Consider the following 21,677-nt stretch of genomic DNA (forward strand, 5'->3'; position numbering starts at 1 on the left):
ATATGTATGAATCTATGTATTGCCAGGAGGATGTGGCTTACCCGGTAATGCCCAGCATGGTGTTACTGCTCCAGCATCCTACGTGGTAAATGACTCTGCCTACTTTTCCCAGAATCCTCCTCATCTCCTACTCCTAGTCCCACATATCTTGCTGCCCTATTGGCCAACAGTGTTTTATTCATCAACCAATAAGAGAAACATGTGTACAGAAGACATCCCTGTCACTCATCAGTTTAAGCAGCATGTCAAATTGATTGATCACCTGATAGCCCACTGATAGGATTAAAATATCCTTGAAGTTAGTCAAGGCTATTTATCATCTGAACCCAAAAAGTTTTAATCCAAGAGCAAACTTTCACTATACAGCCCAATGTCCTGGAACTCTTACTTAGAGCAAGCTAGCTGTTTTGGGTTGTTTTTTTTTTTTTTTAATACTCTCATTTTTATTTTATGTGCATTGGTGTTTTGCCTGCATGTATGTCTATAAGGGTGTTGAATTCCCTAGAACAGGAGTTACAGATAGTTGTGAACTGCCATGTGGTTGCTGGGAAATGAACCCCGGTCCTGTGGAAGAGCAGCCAGTGCTCTTACCACTGAGTCATCTCTCCAGTCACTCAAGCTAGCTTTGAACTCAGAGATCTGCCTGCTTCTGCCTCCTGAGTGTTGGAATTAAGGGTGTGTCCCTCATGTGGGGCTCCTAAGAAAAATCTAACCTTTTCAGCTAATTTATAATGTAGATCAAAAAACTAATTATGTTTCTAAAATTCAGCAATAAATTATTTACAGTAATGACAGTAACATTTGTAATCAGTTGGAAATTCTTGTTCTAAGTTGTTTTATTAAGGAAAAGAAAATTGTAAGCAGTTACTAATACTTGTTTGTTTTCTATTGAAAATGGAATGTTTATTTTCCCTTATTTGTATACTTAAAAGACCCTAATGAATATTATGACTTATTGTAGGACATTTTTAAGATAAGTGTGTATCTGACACTTTGTCGCCATAACAAGTATTTCTAAAATATGTACAATTCATTTGCTGCAGAACCTGCTGAATGTCTGTTTAAAAGTTATATGATTCTTAATCAAAAGTCCTTTATCTTTTTTCTTTCTTTTTTGTTTGGTTGGTTTGGTTTTTTGGTTTGGTTTTTGGTTGGTTGGTTGGTTGGTTGGTTGGCTTTGGTTTTGTTTTGTTTGTTTGTTTGTTTTCCAAGACAGGGTTTCTCTGTGTAGTCTGGGCTGTCCTGGAACTCGATCTGTAGACAGGCTAGCCTCACACTTAGAGATCCACCTGCCTCTGCCTCCTGAATGTTGAGATCAAAGATATGTGCCACCACCACCAGGCCAGAAGTCCTTTTTTCAACAATAAATAAAACTTTCCCTCTGTATATAATAATGAAACTACAAGGATTGGTGCAGGAATGAAATCTCAACAGATAGAAAATGTGGAGTTTCATTTTACCTTGGGTTGTTGAGAGATATATTCACTGTATTTTTGTATGTTGGTATTTATATTTCAAAGTGAACCATAAAAACTAAAAACATCAAGTTACTAGAACTTTTGGTGCTAGTCATAAAATAAAAAGCATAAACTATTTTCAAATCTCAGATTAACATTTAATGACACTGTTGTTATTCAAGATTATAACAGGGGAAAGACAATCTTTAAAGTCCAAGGTGCACCTAGCTTCATGACAGCACTGGATATAAGCTGTTTCACTTGATCTTTAAAACCCGGTGAAACTTGTACATATTTAGTAATAAGTAAACAGTGCAGTGTTTTGTAAACATGAACTTTGAACTTAGACCTGGGTTCTAATCCAGCTCTGCACTAATAAAAATACTGTTTGCGAATGTCTCCAAGTGTTTACAGAACTACTAAAACATTCAGTGACTAAAAGCTGGCTAGAAACATTGGCTTCAACCATTTTTCTAGTACAGTTGACATGGTTCTAGTCTCCCTCAATATGTCTATGAAGGAGATGATTTTGATATATTAAGACTTTCAGGGCCAAGGAGATAGTTCTTTTGGTGAATGTTGCTGTACAAGCATTATGGCCTGAGTTTGAGTCCAGAATCAAGATAAAAAGCTGGGCATGTTGTTATGCATTTACAATCCCAACACTGGAAAGGGATAACCAGCCAAGCAAGTCCAGGTCAGTGAAACTCCTTGTCTCAAGAACAAGGTAGAAGAAATATTACATAAAATTGTCTTCTGGCCTTTGCATGTACATGTATAGAAAACATTTTTATATACTTTGGGGTTAGTGTTCATATATGTGTGCTGTTTTTACATGTTCTTGTTTGAAGGTAAAATATCTACATATCTAAAACTTGTACTAAAAGCCAAGCAGTGGGAGCCCACGCCTTTAGACCCAACACTCAGGAACCAAAGGCAGGCCGATCTCTGGAACTGGAGGCCAGCCTGGCCTACAGAGCGAGTACCAGGACAGCCAGGGCTACACAGAGAAACCCTGTCTTGAAAAGCAAAAACAAAAATAAAAAAATAAAACTGGTACCAGAAAACAGCAATGCATTTGCACACTTAAATGTCTTTGTTATCAAAGAAGTATGTTACCAAACATACTCCTCTTTAACTGTAATAATTAAGCCTTTTCCAATGATTTGGCATAAAATTAGGCTTACATTGTCAGTGTTCTTCCCAAATTGAATCATGCATCAAAAAACAATGCTGACTTTAAAACTATGACTAGAACTTAAGGAAATACATGGATCTTACTGTTTTCTAAATATATTGGCATTTGAGCTTACATCTTACTCTGAGAGGTTCAGAAAAATGCCCTAAACTAAAATGTATAATTAGTTTGTTACTCTTCACTCATACCAATTTAAAACTAGGTAAATAGGGCCAGAGAGATGATGCTGTCTCAAACCAAATACTTTTAAATGCCATGTTAAAGAAGGTAGTTTATAAAGTAAACATAAAGAAATGTTGGTCTGTATTCATTTAAGTGATGAGTTCTTATGTGTGCTTGAAGCTTAGAAAGAGACCTTAAAAATCTTTTTCTCAGTTGTTCGTGTGTTTAATGTCCTCCTTTATAAATGAAGCTCCTTCAAGTTTTCTGCTCTCCCATGTGGTAGTTTGAATAAGAATGGCACCCATAGATACATTTTAATATTTAGTCACCAAGGAGTGGCACTGTTTGAAAAGATTAAAAGGATTAGGAGGTGTGGCCTTATTAGAGGAAGTGTGTCACTGGGGGTGGGCTTTGAGGTTTCAAAAACCCAAGCCAGGCCTAGAGTGTCTTTCTCAGCCTTCAGATGAGGATGTGGAACTCTGAGCTACCTCTCCAGCACCATGTCTGCCTGCATGCAGCCATGCTCCCCACCTTGATGATAATTTACTAACCTCTGAAGCTGTAAGCCAGCCCCCAGTTAATTGCTTTCTTTTATAAGAGTTACCATGGTCATGGAGTCTTTCCATAGAAATAGAACAGTGACTAAGACAGCCATCTTTATCATTTCTTCAGCACAGTTGACACAAGTTAAAGGGTATAGGTCACTGGCACAGGGTGCACATTTCACACATACGAAGCATGAATTTCAGTGACTTCCTCCTTCCTTTCAAAAGGAAGAATGGTCTCAGGATAAAGGACCTTTAAGTTTCCTTGGTAATATTTGCCTGGGCTTTGTGGTCAGTGGTGGATTTTGCTGAACACTGAGGGAACAAATGAACTGGCAGTTTCCATAGCCTGGTGGTTTTCAATAGGGAATACATTCACATGGAACAAAATTCAAAACTGCACATCTCTGCCCCTCTATCTTTATTTTTCCAGTCACCGTTCTACAGTGGCAGCCACTGATATATGGTATTTCTCATGATTCTTTTCCAATAAGCAATTCAGAGTCTCTGGAAATAATCTTTAAAATAAACTAAAAATGCAGCTACTTAAATTAGATCTCTAATAGTACTCACTTCTCTTGTTCAGCTATTGCAAGAAAACTTACAAGGTTCCTAAGAGGGACAGAACCCTAGAAGGTGCACTTCCATGTGGCTAAATATCTTACTTGTTATAAGACGTTGATACATAATAAGGCTCTGGGTTCAGTCCAAGCATTGAAACAAACAAAAACAACTGTACTTCTATATTGTGTCTTTCTACCCAACAGAAACAACCAGATTCCAAGCATTAGCCACAAAAGTCTAAGAACCAAAACCCAGAAACACTCAACTTCATTTTGGGTTAGTTGTTTGTTTGCTTGTTTTGCTGAACTAAAGAATCTTCCTAAGCTATTGATTTGTCTCAGCATTCTTCAGAGAACTAGCAACATAGATATGTCTAAGAAGAAAATGGCTGAAATAGATGGAAGGAATGGTGGGGTACTGAGGGCAGAATAAACTTGTGTTTGCTAAGTCACTCAGAAACTTGCTAGGACAAGTAGGCACAGTATGGGTAGCAGTTAGTAGCCCCCCCCCTTTTGTTTTCATACTGACACTTATTTAATCCTTCCTTAAATGTGGGTGTGACCTTTAAAGGCATTAGGTGATGAAATACCATTCTTAGAGGACTCTATCTTGACAAGTCATTTCTACACTTCTCCTGGCCAAAGAATCATGTGGCAAGAATTGAATGTGATTCCCCAATCATTAGTCAGCAGGAAGCTAGGTCCATAGACTTGCAGCCACAAGAAACTAATTCTGCCAACATTGTTGAATGAGATTGGAGGCAGATGCTCCCCATTGAGCTTTCAGACAGAATAAAAGCCCAGCTGACACCCTTCTTTCATGCATAATGAAGTCCTGGCTGAAGACCCAGACCCTAATGCTCAGACTCACAGCCCACAGAATGTGTGAGAAGATAAATATGTTGTTTTAACCCAGTAATTTGTGGTGGTTTGTTACATAGCAATAGAAAACTAATACATTATTTAACCATTTGATGTTATTTTCTTGGGTCAAAACTATTTAACGCTAACAATTTCTTAGGTTTTAATAATTAGGAGGGAATTGAAATGTGATAAAAATACATAGTACTTCTTTGATTTCTAAGGCAAGTTTGATTTCTTACTAGGAGAATGGGTTGAAGCTATATGAAGCTTGCTGAATAAAAATTTACAATATTGAAAAAAATTTACAATATTGATGGATTGCAGGCAAATAGAGTTGGGAGTGTTCTTCCAAGTGGTGGTGCATACCTTTATTCCCAGCAATCAGGAGGCAGAGATCTCTGTGAGGCCATCCTGGTCTACAGAGCGAGTTTTAAGACAGCCAGGGCTACACAAAGAAACCCTGTCTTGAAAAACAACAACACAAAAGTTCTAAGTATCTAAGTATTCTTTTTTCAACAAGCCATTTTTTGAAGCTCTGCATTCTTGTGCTTTCAACACTGGCTGTATGCACACATTCCTTGCTATTCCTGGAATGCAGTTTCTTCCTGTTTCCCCCCCCCCCAAAAAAATGTGTAATTTCAATTTTTCCTCAATTAGAAAGTCATTCCTAGCCATTCTCACCCTCTGCCCCCTTGAGAATCCCATTGTGGACCATATAGTCTTTTGTACACTCCTGACATAGCATTGCTGTGTTTGTGTCTTCTAGAAAATTGAGATCAAGAGCTATATGTGTTGATGACATTGTATCTAGTATAGAGTTTGGCCACAACTGAACAAGTCAATCTTTTAAAAGCAAAGTCTAAAAAGATAACCTGGAATCCAAGGCCAAATGACCCATCCATTGACCAAAATCCAAGGGATGAACAAAATTTTAATTGTTTATTGGTGTTATAAGACAGAGTGTCACAGGGTAGCGTAGGCTTTTTGAGCTTGAACTCATGATAGTCTTCCTGTCTAACCTTCCTAGTTAGAATTTACAGGCATAAGAAACCTATGTGACTATAAATATTGCTTGTAGGCCTGTATATACACAGGAGGGTGTGTGTCAGGGGGAGACATGGAGACATAGAAGTTGGTAAAGGTTAGAAGACAGCTTTGTGGAATTGATTATCCTTCCACCTTTGTGTGGCTTCTGGGAATTGAACTCAGATCATCAGGTTGATATGGAAAGTACCTTTACCCACTGAATCAACTCACTAGCCCCTTAAATTTTTGTGTCTATTGTGTCTTAATCTGTTTCCTCCATAAACTGGGTCCTGAGATGAAGACTTGCTTGTAGACAGTTTATTCTGGAATGTTTTTGCACTAAATAGGAGTATGTGGTTAGAAAGGATTAAGTGGAATGAGAGAGTCAATATAATTGCATGTTATGAGGTGATCACTGTTCTGGCCAAGTAGACTTAATAACTGCTGGAATCCTCCGAGGAGCAGAAGAGATGGAACACCATTCAGAATTGTCCACAGGGAAGAAAGGGGGACATTTACCCTCCAGCATCCCTTTGGGAAAAGTGTTTCTTGTGTTTTTGCGTATGTAAGGGATCTAGCAAATTCCTGGAGGTGGCTATTCCAGAATGCCATTATTTCCATAGCAGAAAGCAAAATGTACAAAACTGTGGCTGGAACGAGGTCTGGTAGTCTAGACTTAAAACTGGCTTGCTGCAGTAGAAGGCAGAGGGGATGTAAGATAGGCTCAGAGTTGCTAAATTCATTGTCTGTGATGCAGATCAGTTTGTGTGGTTGCTTAAACTCAATTCATCGTAGTCGGCCTGGTGACATGACCTCTACAAAAGATTTGGTTTGGCAAAGATGATAGAATTAGCCAGAGTCCAGATACCAAAACTGACGGGAAGCTCTGACTCATTTTTATTATCAGAACTAAGTTTTACTCTGTTGTGGGTGAGGATGAGGAAACAAAGTACTAAAAGGAATGATGGCAGGGTCTGGATGGGTTGTGTACTGGAGAAGCCAAGCTCAGCCAGCTGCTAATGTGCAGCTGTGAAGAGAGACTGGGGAACCACTGCCTTGCATTTAGTGGTGGCCATGGAGCCAGTGGTGGCAACAGAGTTGCAATTGGGTAAGAACTGATCTTAGAGCAGGGAAGAAGCAAGCACAAGCCATTTCTCGTGAGCATGTTTTCATCCTTATTGACTGCTCCTCTCCATTCCTTCCAAGCTGCATGTTCCCCCTTGACTAACTCCCAACTATTCTAGGATGGAAGCTGAGGGAAATAGTTCAAGCTTACTCTAATTGAAACACCAAAAGTCACTGCAACCTCTTTCCTCAGCTCTTGTAGATTTGTTTTTTTCCTTTGCCAGTACTTCTGCAGATCTAGGGAGGCTACCAGGTTGGGTAACTCAAACCTTCATCCCAGTGGTATCTGAGCTCTTTCTCTTTAATTGATATCATTGCTAGGTTTTGTTATCAAACAGGTATAGTCTCCAGAAAGAAAAAGAAAGAGGAGGGGAATAGGAGGGTGGGGAGACAGCTGCTTGATTCTAATGTGGAGTTGGAGGAGTTCATTCTAATAGCCTAGAGTATGGGATTGAATTTGGGGACTTACAGTCTTGGCTCTTCCGTACAAATACCCCTGCTCTAGGTTTCTGTGGACATTTTATCTTAGATTAACTGTGGGAGTTTCCTGTGGGCTGTCTTTGTAGTTGAGAGCCTTAGCCAAGCTTACTCTTGTGGTATACAGTCTGCATTTACATCTTCAGGAAATAGGATTTTGTTTTTGTTTTTGTTTTTTTTAAATACTGACCTGGAAATCTTCAGACTTTTAAAGATTAAATGTCTACATTTGAGAATTTGAGTGTCACTACTTGCTGCTCTATGTCTGCTTGTGGTCATAAGCTTCTCATGGAAACTGATAATGTCATATTCAAAGCATGACATTACCACCTCCCAACTTACGTGTGGGGTGGTGGCCTTTTGATATCCATCCATAGAATTTCACTCAAGAACCTTGGATTTGTAGTGTATTTTTGTTACTAGCTGTTCTTGTCTGGGAATCTCCCGTTTCCCACAGCCCTTGCCAAAAGTCTGCCTCAAATGATTGCACACAGGATGTTCGTTTTGTAAATATTCCCGAAGAACAGGAAGGAGTGACGCTGGGAAGACAGGAGAGCAGTGTGAGTGTTGAGACTCTTAAGAATTGTCCTCCAGGAGACGAGTAAAGAGAAACATTCCCCCTCCCCTCAAATTCTTAATATATTGCAGAATCCAGAGACAGAGTTTCCACCAGAGGCACAGGTTAGCTTGCCTTCTAGCATGCATGTCTGATTCTTTTTTTTTTTTTTTTTTTTTTTTTTTTGGTTTTTCGAGACAGGGTTTCCCTGTGGCTTTGGAGGCTGTCCTGGAACTAGCACTTGTAGACCAGGCTGGTCTCGAACTCACAGAGACCCACCTGCCTCTGCCTCCTGAGTGCTGGGATTAAAGGCGTGCACCACCACCGCCCGGCTAAAAGAAAACACCTTTTTTTATTTCCTTGGAATTCTTGCTTTCCTTTTTAAAATAGTGAAATAGGTAGGGATGGTGTGATGGTGGTGTCCCACAGACCTTTCCACCTTGTGCTTGATGTGGATCCAGAAAGTAGGAAGAAAACTTCAGGGGTTGATATTGGGAATATATTATGGTATTGATTTGGGGATATAAGGTTATGGTATTAGTGGGAATGGAAGAGAAAGAGGCTAATAAGGAGTATTTTGAAGGAAGAGTCATTGGAACCCATGGACTAGATACAGAGACCAGAGTGTCCTTGAGAACTTTCCCCTGCTTTGCACATTTCTCCAGCATGGTTGTGTTGTCTGGTATCATAAACATAGCTCATTGTGGTCATCTCAGTGGTGCTTATGAGGATTTTTTCTTTTAAATTTTTCTTCTTGAGAATTTTATACATACGCAATGAAATGTGATCATATATGCCTTCCGTTTACTCCCCTCTAACTCTTCCATATTCCTCCCAATAGATCACCGTCATAATTTCCTGTTTGTTTGTTTGTTTTTAAATAGTCCACTAAGTTCAGTCAGTGCAGGCAGTATGTATGAGGTGTTATCAAGCCAGAATTCCTTTTTTTAACATCCAGCTAATTGTTGGGGTCTGTCCTTAGAGTAATAGTAGTCAGGTGAAGACCACTGGGCATGTAACAACATCTCTTCCATGTCTGCTTAGCTTTCCCTTATGTACATTTTATACTGTGTTTGCAGAGAGCCTTTCCCCTCTTCTGGTCTGTTGCCACCTCTTAGCATTCTTCGATTTAGTCAGTGCCCATCTAAAACATGAGGCTCAGAGCAACACAGGAGAGCAGTGCAGCATTAGGCTCTCTTGAGAACTAAAACCCAGGAGTGCTTCAGTTTTATAGCAACCATACCACATTGTGTTCTTGTGTAGTTAAAATACCCAGATCTTGCTCTGTATTAAGCTAGTTCACCTCTCATCACTGTGCAGCTGATTTTCATCATCCCAAAGTATGGAGATTCCTCATTTTCCCTGGCTCTATTTGAATTTGATTTTTGACTGATCTTTATAGCTAGTTGTGATTGTGCTATTCAGCGTCTTGGTAACTGTGCTTTCCAGATTCAGTTGTCTGGAGATTTTTGAAGCATACTTTTCATAGCTTCATCCAAGCTCATGATCAGCATGGCAAAAACAAGCTCACTCCTATGCCCTCCACTGTAATTGCTGCTGTTTACAAGCAGATCCTTTAAGCACTGTTCAGTTTTGTACCTCTTATCTGCAAGGATCTCACTTGGTTGGTACCTTAACATATTCTGCTACCCACCATGTGTTGTAAAGATACGCTGAAGACAGCATCCCTATGCTTTGTGGGACTCATGTAGCACAGTTATTTATGACGTATCCCTCATCTGGTAGTGTATCAGAAAAAGAGAGAAGAGGTAATTAAGTGCCATGTGGTCACTAATGGTCTTGTATCACCTGAATATGGGATTCTCTCCTGTCACTTTGAGCTTAGAACTTTCAACTCTGAAAGTGTCTAGACTTTAATCTTTGATCTGTATTTTGTAAGGCTGTTGAGTGCAGCACAGTGTGTGTAGCCATATTATTTGTTACTGTCAGTGGTGATATTTAAATGCTTGGGGGTTTTGTTGTTTTAATTTTATTTACATAATTACATTTTATGTATGAGTGTTCTGCATGCCAGAAGAGGGCATCATTTTTTCATAATATCAAGCCTACTTTTTGTTTTGTAGTTATATCCCTTCCATAATTTTTTGTCACTCACAGTTGGGTAGAGGGGTTGAGACAGAGTCTCTTTTTTTTTTTGCTCTGGCTAGCCTGAACCTCACAATGTAAACTCACAGAGATCCTTCTGTTTCTGCCAGCGAAGTGATGGGATTAAAGGTGTGTGCTACCATGTCTGGTCCTGTATCTTTATATTGATTTTTCCTAAGAATAACTGATTATTCTCTGATTTTTTTTTAACATTTTATTTATTTATTATGTATACAGTCTTGTGCCTGCATGCCAGCAGAGGGCACCAGATCTCATTCAAGGTGGTTGTGAGCCACCATGTGGTTGCTGGGAATTGAACTCCGGACCTCTCTTAACCACTGAGCCATCTCTCCAGCCCCTTTGTTTTTTTTTGTTTTTTTTTTTTTTCTTTCTCCTTTGAGCTCTTAAAATGCCATAGTTGCTTTTTCTGGGTTTTTGGTTTATTTCACTTACTTTTTTGATTTGGCAGAATTAAACTCAAAAGAATACTAACTTGTTTTACCTGTTTTTTAAGGGTGTAAATCATCTCCTTAGTCCTTGGTGCTCTCTCAAGCAACTGTCATCCATGTCCTTCCTCTGCCAATCATGTCTTTCTGGCATCTGTCTTTGCCATCTATTCTTCTTCCCCTTTGACTCAGTGGTTCCATTGTACTATCTTATTCAGTTATTGAATTTGTACACAGATGTGTTTTCTTCAGCAGCTAGGAGGATTCTCTGCCTTTCTCTGTAGGGCATCAGATTTCTTGTAAACGTTATATCTTTTGCCGCCCTATCCAAGGGAGTCTTGATGATTTCCATGAGATTTTTTTTATCTCCTTGAATTTTTAAGTCTGTGTAGCCTAACACACTAATGACCAATAAGTAATATTTCTGATTAATCTTAAAGAAGTATTTGTCTTCTCTTTTAGGCTGTGAGGATATCATTGCTGAGAGCATCTCATTAGATACCTTAATTGCCATCCTCAAGTGGAGTTCACATCCATATGGCTCTAAGTGGGTGCACCGACAAGCTTTGCATTTCCTTTGTGAGGAATTATCCCAGGTCATGACTTCGGATGTTTTTTATGAACTCAGCAAAGACCATCTGCTTACTGCTATCCAGTCTGACTACCTACAGGTAATCATTTATACACCTCTCAAGTTCATTGTCATTACCATGCACAAAGAAATTCATCTATACTCTGTCACTCTTATAGGGTGGGGCAGGGAAAAACAGGCTTTGCTTAATGAATTCCTGCTCCATATCTGTGTACATTGGGACTTCATGTACACTGCTATGAACGAGCCCAGGACTTAATAACCAGCTATACTATAAAGAGGATAGGCCAGGTCAGGAACATAGTCTGAAAATGAATGCCTTGCCTCCCACGAGTACTCACTCATTATAATAATTTCTTTTGGTAGTGTATCAGATACTTGGATTGTAGATCATAGGTTAAGCAACACAAAGCAAGAATGAAATTTCATTCAGTCTGTTCAACTCATCATAAAAACTCAAGAGTGTATGTGTTCTGCTAAAGCATAATTGTATTTTCTACTTTATTTTCAGTCAGAAGTAGTTTTCAGTTAATTCTTGTGTCTTTGGCTTATGTGTTAATCTAGTTTGTAATTTAATAATAGATTTTAAATACTATAAAAAATTATTTAAGATAACATGTTTTTAATTGTCTTACATTGGGTTAACTTTATGCAAAAAGCAGTACAACAGCTACTAATGCTGTGAAGCTGTAAACCCTTTGAGATATTTGTTTCTTTGTGTATACCAGATATACTATAAAATGGCATCACCATAGTTAGAAAATACTACATTGAAAAAAAAACAAAAACAAAACTAGGGCTGGAGAGATGGCTTTGTGGTTAAGAACACAAGCTGATCTTCCCGAGGTCCTGAGTTCAATTCCCAGCAACCACATGGTGGCTCACAGCCACCTGTAATAAGATCTGATGCCCTCTCCTGGCCTGCAGGGATACATGCAGACAGAACACTGTATACATAATTAATAAATAAATAAATTTTAAAAAAGAAAAAAAGCAAATTTCCCACTCTGCTTCTTTAACATTGCTTTGTTTGTGGTGATAAATGCTGAAACACTTGGTGTTTGTTTGTAGGAGGCTCTTTGTTCATTAACTTTGTCTCATTGTCCTGGTCAGTACCAGATGTCTGCTTGATTTAGGACTTGTCAGTACTGTCAGATTGTTGTCCTGAGCAATGCAATCCTTCATGACAAAGTATCTTGGAGAGCAGCTTCTGCGCTATAAGATTTTAAATAAAATAAGATATGAGAGGCACATTGCCATTTCACAAATTGTCCTGCAAGGTCCTCTCCTCAGCCCACAAAATACCTTATAGAGATTGTAGCCTGCCTGTTATTTTATTTTCATCTTATCCCCAAAACACTAGTAGTATGGGAGCCTTATAATAAGATAAAATAAATTTAAAAGTAGGAAATATACATAGTAAAAAAAAAAAAAAAAAGATGGTAATAATAAAAGCATCCGCTGGGATGAAGATTGAAGTTATTCAATAAGATGATGCTATCTGTAACATTCCCTGTTGATAGACCACAGGAGTAACTCTAAAATTTCACACAGCTGATAGAGAGAAATGTGGTAAGTTATGCCCCACATGTACATTATAACATATAACTTATGTTAGACCACCCACCTATCGCCTTCCTCATATAAACTAAACATTTCAATAACTTCATTAGAATAAATAATAATCAATTTTTATTCTAGGCAAGTGAACAAGATATCCTTAAGTATCTGATTAAATGGGGAGAGCATCAATTGATGAAAAGAATAGCAGACAGAGGTAAGTTGAGAAGATACCCTTGTGCCAGTCAGCATCTGTATGGTTTCAGCGTTCCCAGGGGCTTACACACACACACACACACACACACACACACACACACACACACACACACACACACACACACACACACCACCCACCCACCCACCCACCCAGTCTTGGAAACATACTGTGGACTGAAGGAAGTGAGGATTTTACATCATCAGTGAGTCCTTTAGTGGAGTTGAGGGGAAGTTGATAAGTATATCAATTTTATGTCTGTGATATAGTATGTTAAGTGATTCATGGAATGCTAGAATGAAAAATGTCGTGTCATGATTAAGGTATCCGAGAAAGAAACATTGTTGAAGATGTTCAGGAATTAATGTTGATAGATGTACAATGTTCTTCAAATGATTAAAATGACGAATCTGTGTTAATTTTACTTCAACTAAGAAAGATGCAAAGGCTTGGCATGGTGGCACACACTTTTTTTTTTTTTTTTTTTTTTGGTACACACCTTTAATCCCAGCACTTAGGAGGTGAAGTAAGCAAATCTCTTGTGAATTTGAGGCCAGCCTGGTCTATGGAGTGCGTTCCTGGCCAGCCAGAGCTATCTCGTAAGACCCTGTCTCAAAAAGGAGAGAGGGACTAAGGGCGTAGCTCAGTAGCATACCGCTTATTTAGTGTGTGTGAGGTCCTAGTGTGTGGGACATCTAGCACCACAAAGTTTTTTGGGTTTTTTTTTTTAATTTGTTTTTAATAAAATTACTTCCAGTTTAGGATCTTCTGGGTAGTTCCATATACAGTATGGATGCATGATTCATTTTCTTTTAATTTTATTACATTTTTTATTGTGTTTGTGTGCATCCACAAAGTGCACACCACAGTACATATATGGAAGTAAGAGTACAACTTGCAAGAATAGGTTCTATCCTTCCACCAGAAATTTACTCAGATTTTTATGTGTGGTGGCAGGTGCCTTTACTCACTGAGCCATCTTGCTGACCCAGAAACATAGGATTCTATACTGATCTTTTATATGTTAGACCATCCCCCATCACCTTCCTCTCATATAGTGCTGTATTCCTCTACATACTGAACCCAAATCAATAAGCTTCAATTAGGAAAATTAAATAGATTTCCCTTTCCTGTCATTTTTCAGTATTTTATGTATTTTGAGACAGAGTCTCATGTGGCCCAGGCTTATGTAACCAGGGATGACTTTGAACTTCTGTTTCTCCAAAGTTTTTAAGTTTATTTATGTGTATGTTTGTCTGCACACATGTATGTGTACCATGTACGTGCCTGGTACTGGAAGAGGTCAGAAGAGGGCATCAGAGATCACCTGGCATTGAAATTACAGGTGGTTATTGGCCTCCATGTGGGTGCTGGGAACCAAACCTGGGTCCTGCTCAAGACCTCTCATACATTGCTACTTACTTTTCTGTGGCCTTCAAAAACCTTCAACATTTCTCAAATTTGAAAATTTTTAACTACAAAACCACTATAATTAATATAGAAAGATTCTGAATACCAACATATAGTCTATTCTCATTTATAGAGTTTGTATTTGCAAGTTTATCAACATACTACAATTTATTTGTAACCTCAAATCTTTATTCACTCACTTTCAGTGTTATTCATGGACAGGCACAGAATGGCAAAACAAGTGTTTTGAGTGACCAGTAATTAAATGCTCAGGCCAGGCATGACAGCACATACCTTTAACCCAGCATTAGGGAGGCAGAGACAGGTGGAACTTCTGAGTTCAAGGCCAGCCTGGTCTACATAGTGAGTTCCAGGACAGCCAGGGCTATGTAGAAGAGACCATGTCTCAAAAACAAAACACACAAAAATTCTCAGCGGAAGATAAATTGAGACTCTGATACTTTGCCTTATTTTCAGATCTACTATGAATACCTGTCCTTCTCATAGCCTACCTAGTATGTTGGGTATTTTTTTTAATAATTTTTTTTTAGATTTATTTCATGTGTATAAGTATTTTGCCTGCATCTCTATTATATGTGCACCATGTTTGTGCTTACAAATGGTTGTGAGCCAGTATGTGGGTACCTAAAATTGAATCCCAGTCTTCTGCAAGAACAGAAAGTACTCTTAACCACTGAGCTGTGTCTCCAGCCCCATCTAATATCTTTTTACATTTTTGTGTTTTCATGATCTCATTTTAATATGGCTGCCAAGTGAGTATGCTAAAGTGTCTGAAATTCTGAAATGCAAGAAGGCTGGGATGTCCTTATGGAGAAAATAGTGTGTTTGATGAACTCCATTGAGTCATGAGTTACTGTGATGTTAACCATTAGTTCATTGTTAATGAATATGTATTAAGGTACCTTTAACAGCAGCACACAAAATTATGTCTTGATGAGTTGGCAAAATATTTGTGCCCAGAGGCCCATAGGAAACTAACCTCTAGAATCATTGATTAATTCATTGTTAATTGTGAGCAACATAACTACCACACCTGAACTGCCTAATTACTGTAGGCCTTTGGTCTCCTCATTGATATAGGTTAATAATGAGGAAGGGTTGGTTGTGATGAAAGATCGTATTTATTTGGGCAGGTACCGAGAATCTTTCATGAATTAAATTTCCTTTAAAATAGTTTTGTGGCCTGGAAAGAGGGCGCAATGGTTAAGAACCCTTGCTTCTCTTTCAGAGGACCCAGGTTCAGTTCCCGACACTTAAATGATGGCTTATCACAGTCTGTAACTCCATTTCCAGGGGATTTAACACCATCTTTAGTCCTCTGAGGGCACCAGGCACACACATGGTTCACAGACATACATGCAGGTAAAATAGCCAGACACGTTAAAAACAAAAATAAGTAAATAAACCGGGTGTTGGTGGCACATGCCTTTAATCCCAGCACTCGGGAGGCAGGGGCAGGCAGATCACTGTGAGTTCGAGGCCAGCCTGGTCTACAGAGCAAGTGCCAGGATAGGCTCCAAAGCTATGCAGAGAAACCCTATCTCGAAAAACAAACAAACAAAAAAAAGTATATAAATGAAATACATTTCAGACAAGGTTAGAATATAAAGTTCTCCTGCAAGAATAAGAAAGGCAGATTGGCCATTCTTCTTTAGTTACGTTTGTGTACAGATGGTTCTGCCCTTGCTTGAAGGTTTTGTATAAGACATTACCCAGTACTGTAATGAGCCTTTTTCTGTCCTGCCAGCTAGCTCCCAAATAATGGCACAGAGATTTCTTACTAATTATGAAAGCACAGCCTATAGCTTAGGCTTGTACCACTAGCTCTTACAACCTAAACTAACCTGCCTTTATTAATATCTGTTTTGCCATGTGTGTTTTTACCTTAATATTGTTATGTATGTCCTACTCCCTCCATGTCTCATTGGCAACTTCTTGCACCTCGATTGTCTCCTCCTCCTTCCTCTCTCTGTCCACAAGTCCTACCTATACCTCCTGCCTACCATTCAGCTTTCTATTACAACAATCACAGCAATACATCTTCACACAGTGTACAAGCATCCCATAATGCAGAACTTAAAAAATTATAATTGTGAGTCAGAGATATCAATAATAAAGGACTTGCATTGCATACAAGACCCTAGATTTTATCCTCAAATCACAAACATAAAAATTGTTTTCTCTCTCTCTCTCCATATATACATATTTATGTACTTAGGTATCTTTATATAGACAGAATATATGCATATATTTCCCTCATGATTTAAGAAAGATGTATTTCATTATAAAATAAAAATTTTGGCTGGGCATGATGGTGCATGTCTTTAATCCCAGCACTAGGGAGGGAGAAGCAGATAGATTTCTTTGAGTGAAAGGCCAGTCTGTTCTACATAGTGAGTTCCAAGACTGCCAGGGCTATATAGTGAGAAACTGTCTCAAAAAAAAATTTTTTTTAAAGGTTATCACTTTTATTATCAACAATAAAGATCATGTCCATTGTTAAAATTACCAATTTTTTTATTAGAAAATTCATTTATTTTAAAAAATCAGCTGGCTGAAGTTCTTGTCAGTAAATGATCTTACTGGGAGAAAATTATCAAATTTTAAGAAAAAAATAATGTAGCCCCCTAAATTAATGATATAATTAAATACTCCCAAAATTACAATTTTCTTCATACTTCAGTGACATAAACATACTTACTTTTTTTTAGATCTTCCTGTCACATTAATACCTAATGAAAAATAACTTTATCTCTTGCTCAGGACATAGGACTTAAATGTCAAATACAAAAGATTCACCCATGTGCCAGTAACAGGCCCATGTTAGAAGCTTAGAACTAAGAATGTACATTAGATTTTGCTCCTTTGGATACAGGTGATTAATATGTATAAATTACCATTATACATAAGTATCCTGGGTTGGGTATGGTAGTGCATGTCTATAATCCCAGAACTTAGGAAGTAGAGGTAGGAGGATCAGAAAGAATTTCAGACTCATCCTTGGCTACATAACAAGTTGGAAAGCAGCCTGAACTACATGAGACTTCTCTCCTCCCCTGCCCATATATGCTACCATGACTAGAAATAGTGTGTGCCTTGCATTGTCCCTCTTACATTTAAAACTGGTCACAGCCTTGATATGAACATATTGTCATTTTTCTTACTTTTAGTTAATATACATAAAAAGAATCATTTAGTACAGAAGTCATAAAGGATGTTCCTGTATTGTAGACACTGTACTTTCTCTTTGTCCAAAAACTTACGTATTAAATTAAACTTATTTATAACCTGTCTTAAGCAGATGTACTTACATCTGGTGCTAAGATTTATATAATAGAGATGAAAGTAAGGCTGTCCCTAGGACCAGGAAGATGGCTGAGTGGGTCAAAGTGTTTGTTGCCCAAGTCTGAAAACTTCAGTTTGATCCTTGGAACCCATGGTAGAAGAAGGAACCAAATCCTGAAAATTGTCTTCTGGCTTTCACACTCAGTGCCATGGCAAGTACATACCCATACACACATGCACACACACAAAAAAAAAAAATGGTTAAAAAGACCGGGTGATGGTGGAGCACGTCATTAATCTCAGCACTTGGGGGGCAGAGGCAGGTGAGTCTCTGAGTCAAGGCCAGCCAAAGCTACACAGAAAAACCCTGTCTCAAAAAACAAAACAAACAAAAAAAGCCCTTAAAAAGAAAAAGACTAGGGCTGGAGAGATGGCTCAGAGGTTAAGAACACTGACTGCTCTTCCAGAGGTCCTGTGTTCACTTCCCAGCAACCACATATGAGATCTGGTGCCTGCTTCTGGTGTGCAAATATCTATGGAAGCAGAATGTTGTATACATAATAAATAAATAAAATTTTAAAAAAAGAAAAAAGAAAAAGACTGTGTCTATGAAAACTGGGATTTCACTGAAGGCTTTTCCTTTTCTGTTTCATAGAGCCAAACTTACTGAGTGGTACTGCACATAGTGTGAACAAAAGAGGTGTGAAAAGAAGAGACCTGGACATAGAAGAACTTAGAGAGATCCTTTCTTCTCTCTTGCCTTTCGTGCGAATTGAACACATCTTGCCTATAAACAGTGAGGTCTTAAGTGATGCTGTAAGTTCATTTCTTCATTCCTTTTAGGAAAAGAAAAATGCCAAGCTTACCCTGTTTAATTCTTACAATTTCCCCTACTAGTACAGTACTTGAAATCTGTTTGGTACAATGTTATGTCCCCAGTGTCTGACATAGTCCATAAAAGTGTGCTTGGTGCTGATGTTTTGTGGGTAAGTGGGTCTTCCTTCCAAGACCATAGCTTTGTATTTGATTTTTTAGGGTTTTGCTTGTTTGCTTTTCTTTGTTTTGTTTTGTTGTTTTTTGAGACAGTTTTTCTGTGTTGCCCTGGCTGTCCTGGAACTCAATCCTCAATCAAGAACATAGTTTTGGAGGGCTTTTTTTTTTTCCCCAGACAGGGTTTCTCTGTATTGCTTTGGAGGTTGTCCTGGAACTCACTCTGTAGACCAGGCTGGCCTAAAACTCACAGAAATCTGCCTGCCTCTGCCTCTGCCTCCCAAGTGCTGGGATTAAAGGTGTGAGCCACCAACACCCGGCTAAGAACATAGTTCTTAAGGGAATGAATTTGATCACTATCCGTATGAATCTATCCAATCTTGTGGAAAGAAAAGATAGAAAAATTACCTTTGCAGACTCCTCAAGAACAGTAAATCAGAGGAGGGACATTGACTCATATATATAAGATACATGAGCCATTTGGGTGCATTTTAGACTAAGTTGAAAATTTATAGAGCTGGGCACACTTTAATCCCAATACTCAGGAATCAGAGGCAAGTGGATCTCTGTGACTTCAAGGACAGCCAGGGCCACAGTGAGAGACCTTGTCTTGAAAATAACAATATATATTAATGGAGTTTTTTTTTTTTTTAAAGAGTATATGTATGAGTTAGAGAATGAGCATGTGTGAGTGCGTACGTGTGTGTGTGTGTGTGTGTGTGTGTGTGTGTGTGTGTGTGTGTGTGTGTGTGTGTGTGTGTGTCCTTGTACCTAAGCACAGAGGCCAAAAAAACGAGGGCATCAGAGCTCTTCGAGCTACAGTTGCAGGCCTTTGCAGGATACCTTGCTTGTAACATGAGTGCTAGAATCTAAACTTCGGTCCTTATGATTGCTCTAGAGCCATCTATCCAGTTCCTAAAGTAATGTTTTTAACTAGTAGAATTGCTTTGTGTGTGTGTATTGCCCCTGTTTCTTCTTGTCTTCTTATGTTTTTAATTTGCCTTTTCTTGATGATAAGTGATGTTGAACATGTTTTCATATACCCTCTTGACCCTTTGTATGTCTTTTGAAAAATGTCTGTTGTGAGTCTTTATTTTGAATTTTTTGCTACTAAGCTGATATCTTCATGAAAGTTTCTATTGCTGTGATAAAACACCATGACCAAAAGCAACTTGGTAAGGAGAGGGTTTATTTCAGTTTACAGCTCCCCCAGGACAGTTCATCAGTGCAGGAAGTCAGGTCAAGAACAGGTCATGTGAGAGTGCTGCTTACTGGCTTGCTCCTCATTGCTTGAAGGTGTGCACCAGCATGCCCAGAAAGACTGATTCTTGTATTTTATTTAGAAAAGTGTTGTCAGGACATTGTCTAGGAACAATGTACTTCTTTGTTCTTAATTCCATACTTAGCTCAATATACGTTTGCTTGTTGCTGTGCACGGCCATGTTCTCTTGGTTGGTGCAAGTGCATACCATACCAAGTGTTTAGTATTGTGTCGTTTAATCTCTACTGTCACAGTAGGACCTATGGGGCTTTATTTATGTATGGGTTTATAGCATCAGTGAGGAAACCACAGAGTGACCCTAAAACATCTTCATCTTGTGGCTCCCCAACTCCGAACCACACAGGTGCCCTATAGTGGGGCCCTTAAGGTTAACTAAGGCATCTGTGGTTACATAGTTCACCAATGCTGATACTGGTCCCGACCTAAAGAGATCTCCCCCAATAAACTGAAAATGTTGATATATTTTCTGATTTGGGCTGTTTGGGTGTTGGTGCCAAGTCACACTCCCTGAGAGAGAACTATGTAGTGTTCTGTGCTGTAAGTAAGGCCAACTCCATGTTATTTTGTCTTGGTTGGGGGTGGAAGCAAAATGAACAGGGAAAAAAATCAGTTTCATCAAGTGTTGCGAAAATTAATCCAAATTCATGACTTTTTATTTATGTGTCTGTGCAAAAACATCATTCTTCTAAAGGAAAGTGAGCAATTATGGTACTTTCTTCTTATTACTGAATTCTTTTTTAATGATTTATTTTTATTTTATGTGCATTGGTGTTTTGCCTCCGTGTATGTTTGTAAGGGTGTCAGATTCCCTGGAATTGGAGCTACAGACAGTTGTGAGCTGTCATATGGGTTCTGGGAATTGAACCCACATTCTTTGGAAGGACAGTCAGTGTCTTAACCACTGAACCATCTTTCAGCCCCTGAACTCTTTACTACTACTAAATATTTTGGGTATTGCTAAATTGTATAACATTCCCAGTTCTTACTTAAATGGTGGTAAAGTTTGTACGGTGTGTTTATAGGTGTAAATATTGTTGTCTTACTAGTATTATGCAGCATATATTTGTTTATCTCTTTTCTAATGTTTGTTTTTAAGATGAAAAGAGGCTTGATCAGTACTCCCCCATCAGATATGCTTCCTACAACAGAAGGAGGAAAGTCAAATGCCTGGTTACGGCAAAAAAATGCTGGCATATATGTTCGTCCTCGGCTGTTTTCTCCCTATGTGGAAGAGGCGAAGGTAATGATAGAGGAGTTTATTACCAACCACATGCACAGAAATTTACTTCTAGTGGCCCAGACATCTAGTAATAGGGAAAATGAAAGTAAATTCTAGTTTGTCAGTAATTTTCTGAAATGTTTAATTATCAATGATGTTTTTAAAACTTGTTAAAATGCATTTTACCTCATTGCATTGTAAATTGTTGTAATTACATGACAGCTGTGCTTTTTTTTGCTCTAGAGAGCAGGAAAATGTCTGAAGTGTAGGCTGCATTTGCTTATCTTCCTCATAAACTAAGAGACATGTCATCTTGAAGTAGTCTTCCAGAAAAGCTAGCTGACTTTTGAGTTCAGTTTAGTTTTAGGGTAAGCATTTAAACTAAGTTTCAAACTTGTTAGTAAATAGCAGGCCCAGTGTATATTTTGACATAGAGAACTCTCCAAGAAAATACATTAATGTGAAAACAAAACACTTTTTATTAGATGTATTCACATAGAACTTTGGTGTAGAGTTTGAAAAACTAATACAGTCTTTGAAATCAGAAAGTTTTTTTTTTGTTGTTTTTGTTTTGTTTTG

At 38.4% G+C, this 21,677-nt stretch overlaps 1 protein-coding gene across 4 annotated transcripts in view; it reads left to right on the forward strand.

Moving 5' to 3' along the window:
- Btbd7 (BTB domain containing 7) overlaps positions 1-21,677 on the forward strand; it is a 75,418-nt gene that overhangs the window by 38,499 nt on the left and 15,242 nt on the right. For 2 of the 4 annotated variants that reach the window (XM_027419174.2, XM_027419175.2), the window contains exons 4-7: positions 10,988-11,196; positions 12,819-12,894; positions 18,263-18,423; positions 20,976-21,119. In XM_027419174.2, the coding sequence (XP_027274975.1) occupies positions 10,988-11,196; positions 12,819-12,894; positions 18,263-18,423; positions 20,976-21,119 (590 nt within the window). Of the gene's footprint in view, positions 1-10,987; positions 11,197-12,818; positions 12,895-18,262; positions 18,424-20,975; positions 21,120-21,677 lie in introns of those variants that run through there. The other 2 variants (XM_027419177.2, XM_027419178.2) reach the window with 2 other exon arrangements.

This window comes from Cricetulus griseus, chromosome 5, assembly GCF_003668045.3.
Source record: "Cricetulus griseus strain 17A/GY chromosome 5, alternate assembly CriGri-PICRH-1.0, whole genome shotgun sequence".
Lineage (NCBI taxonomy): Eukaryota > Metazoa > Chordata > Mammalia > Rodentia > Cricetidae > Cricetulus > Cricetulus griseus.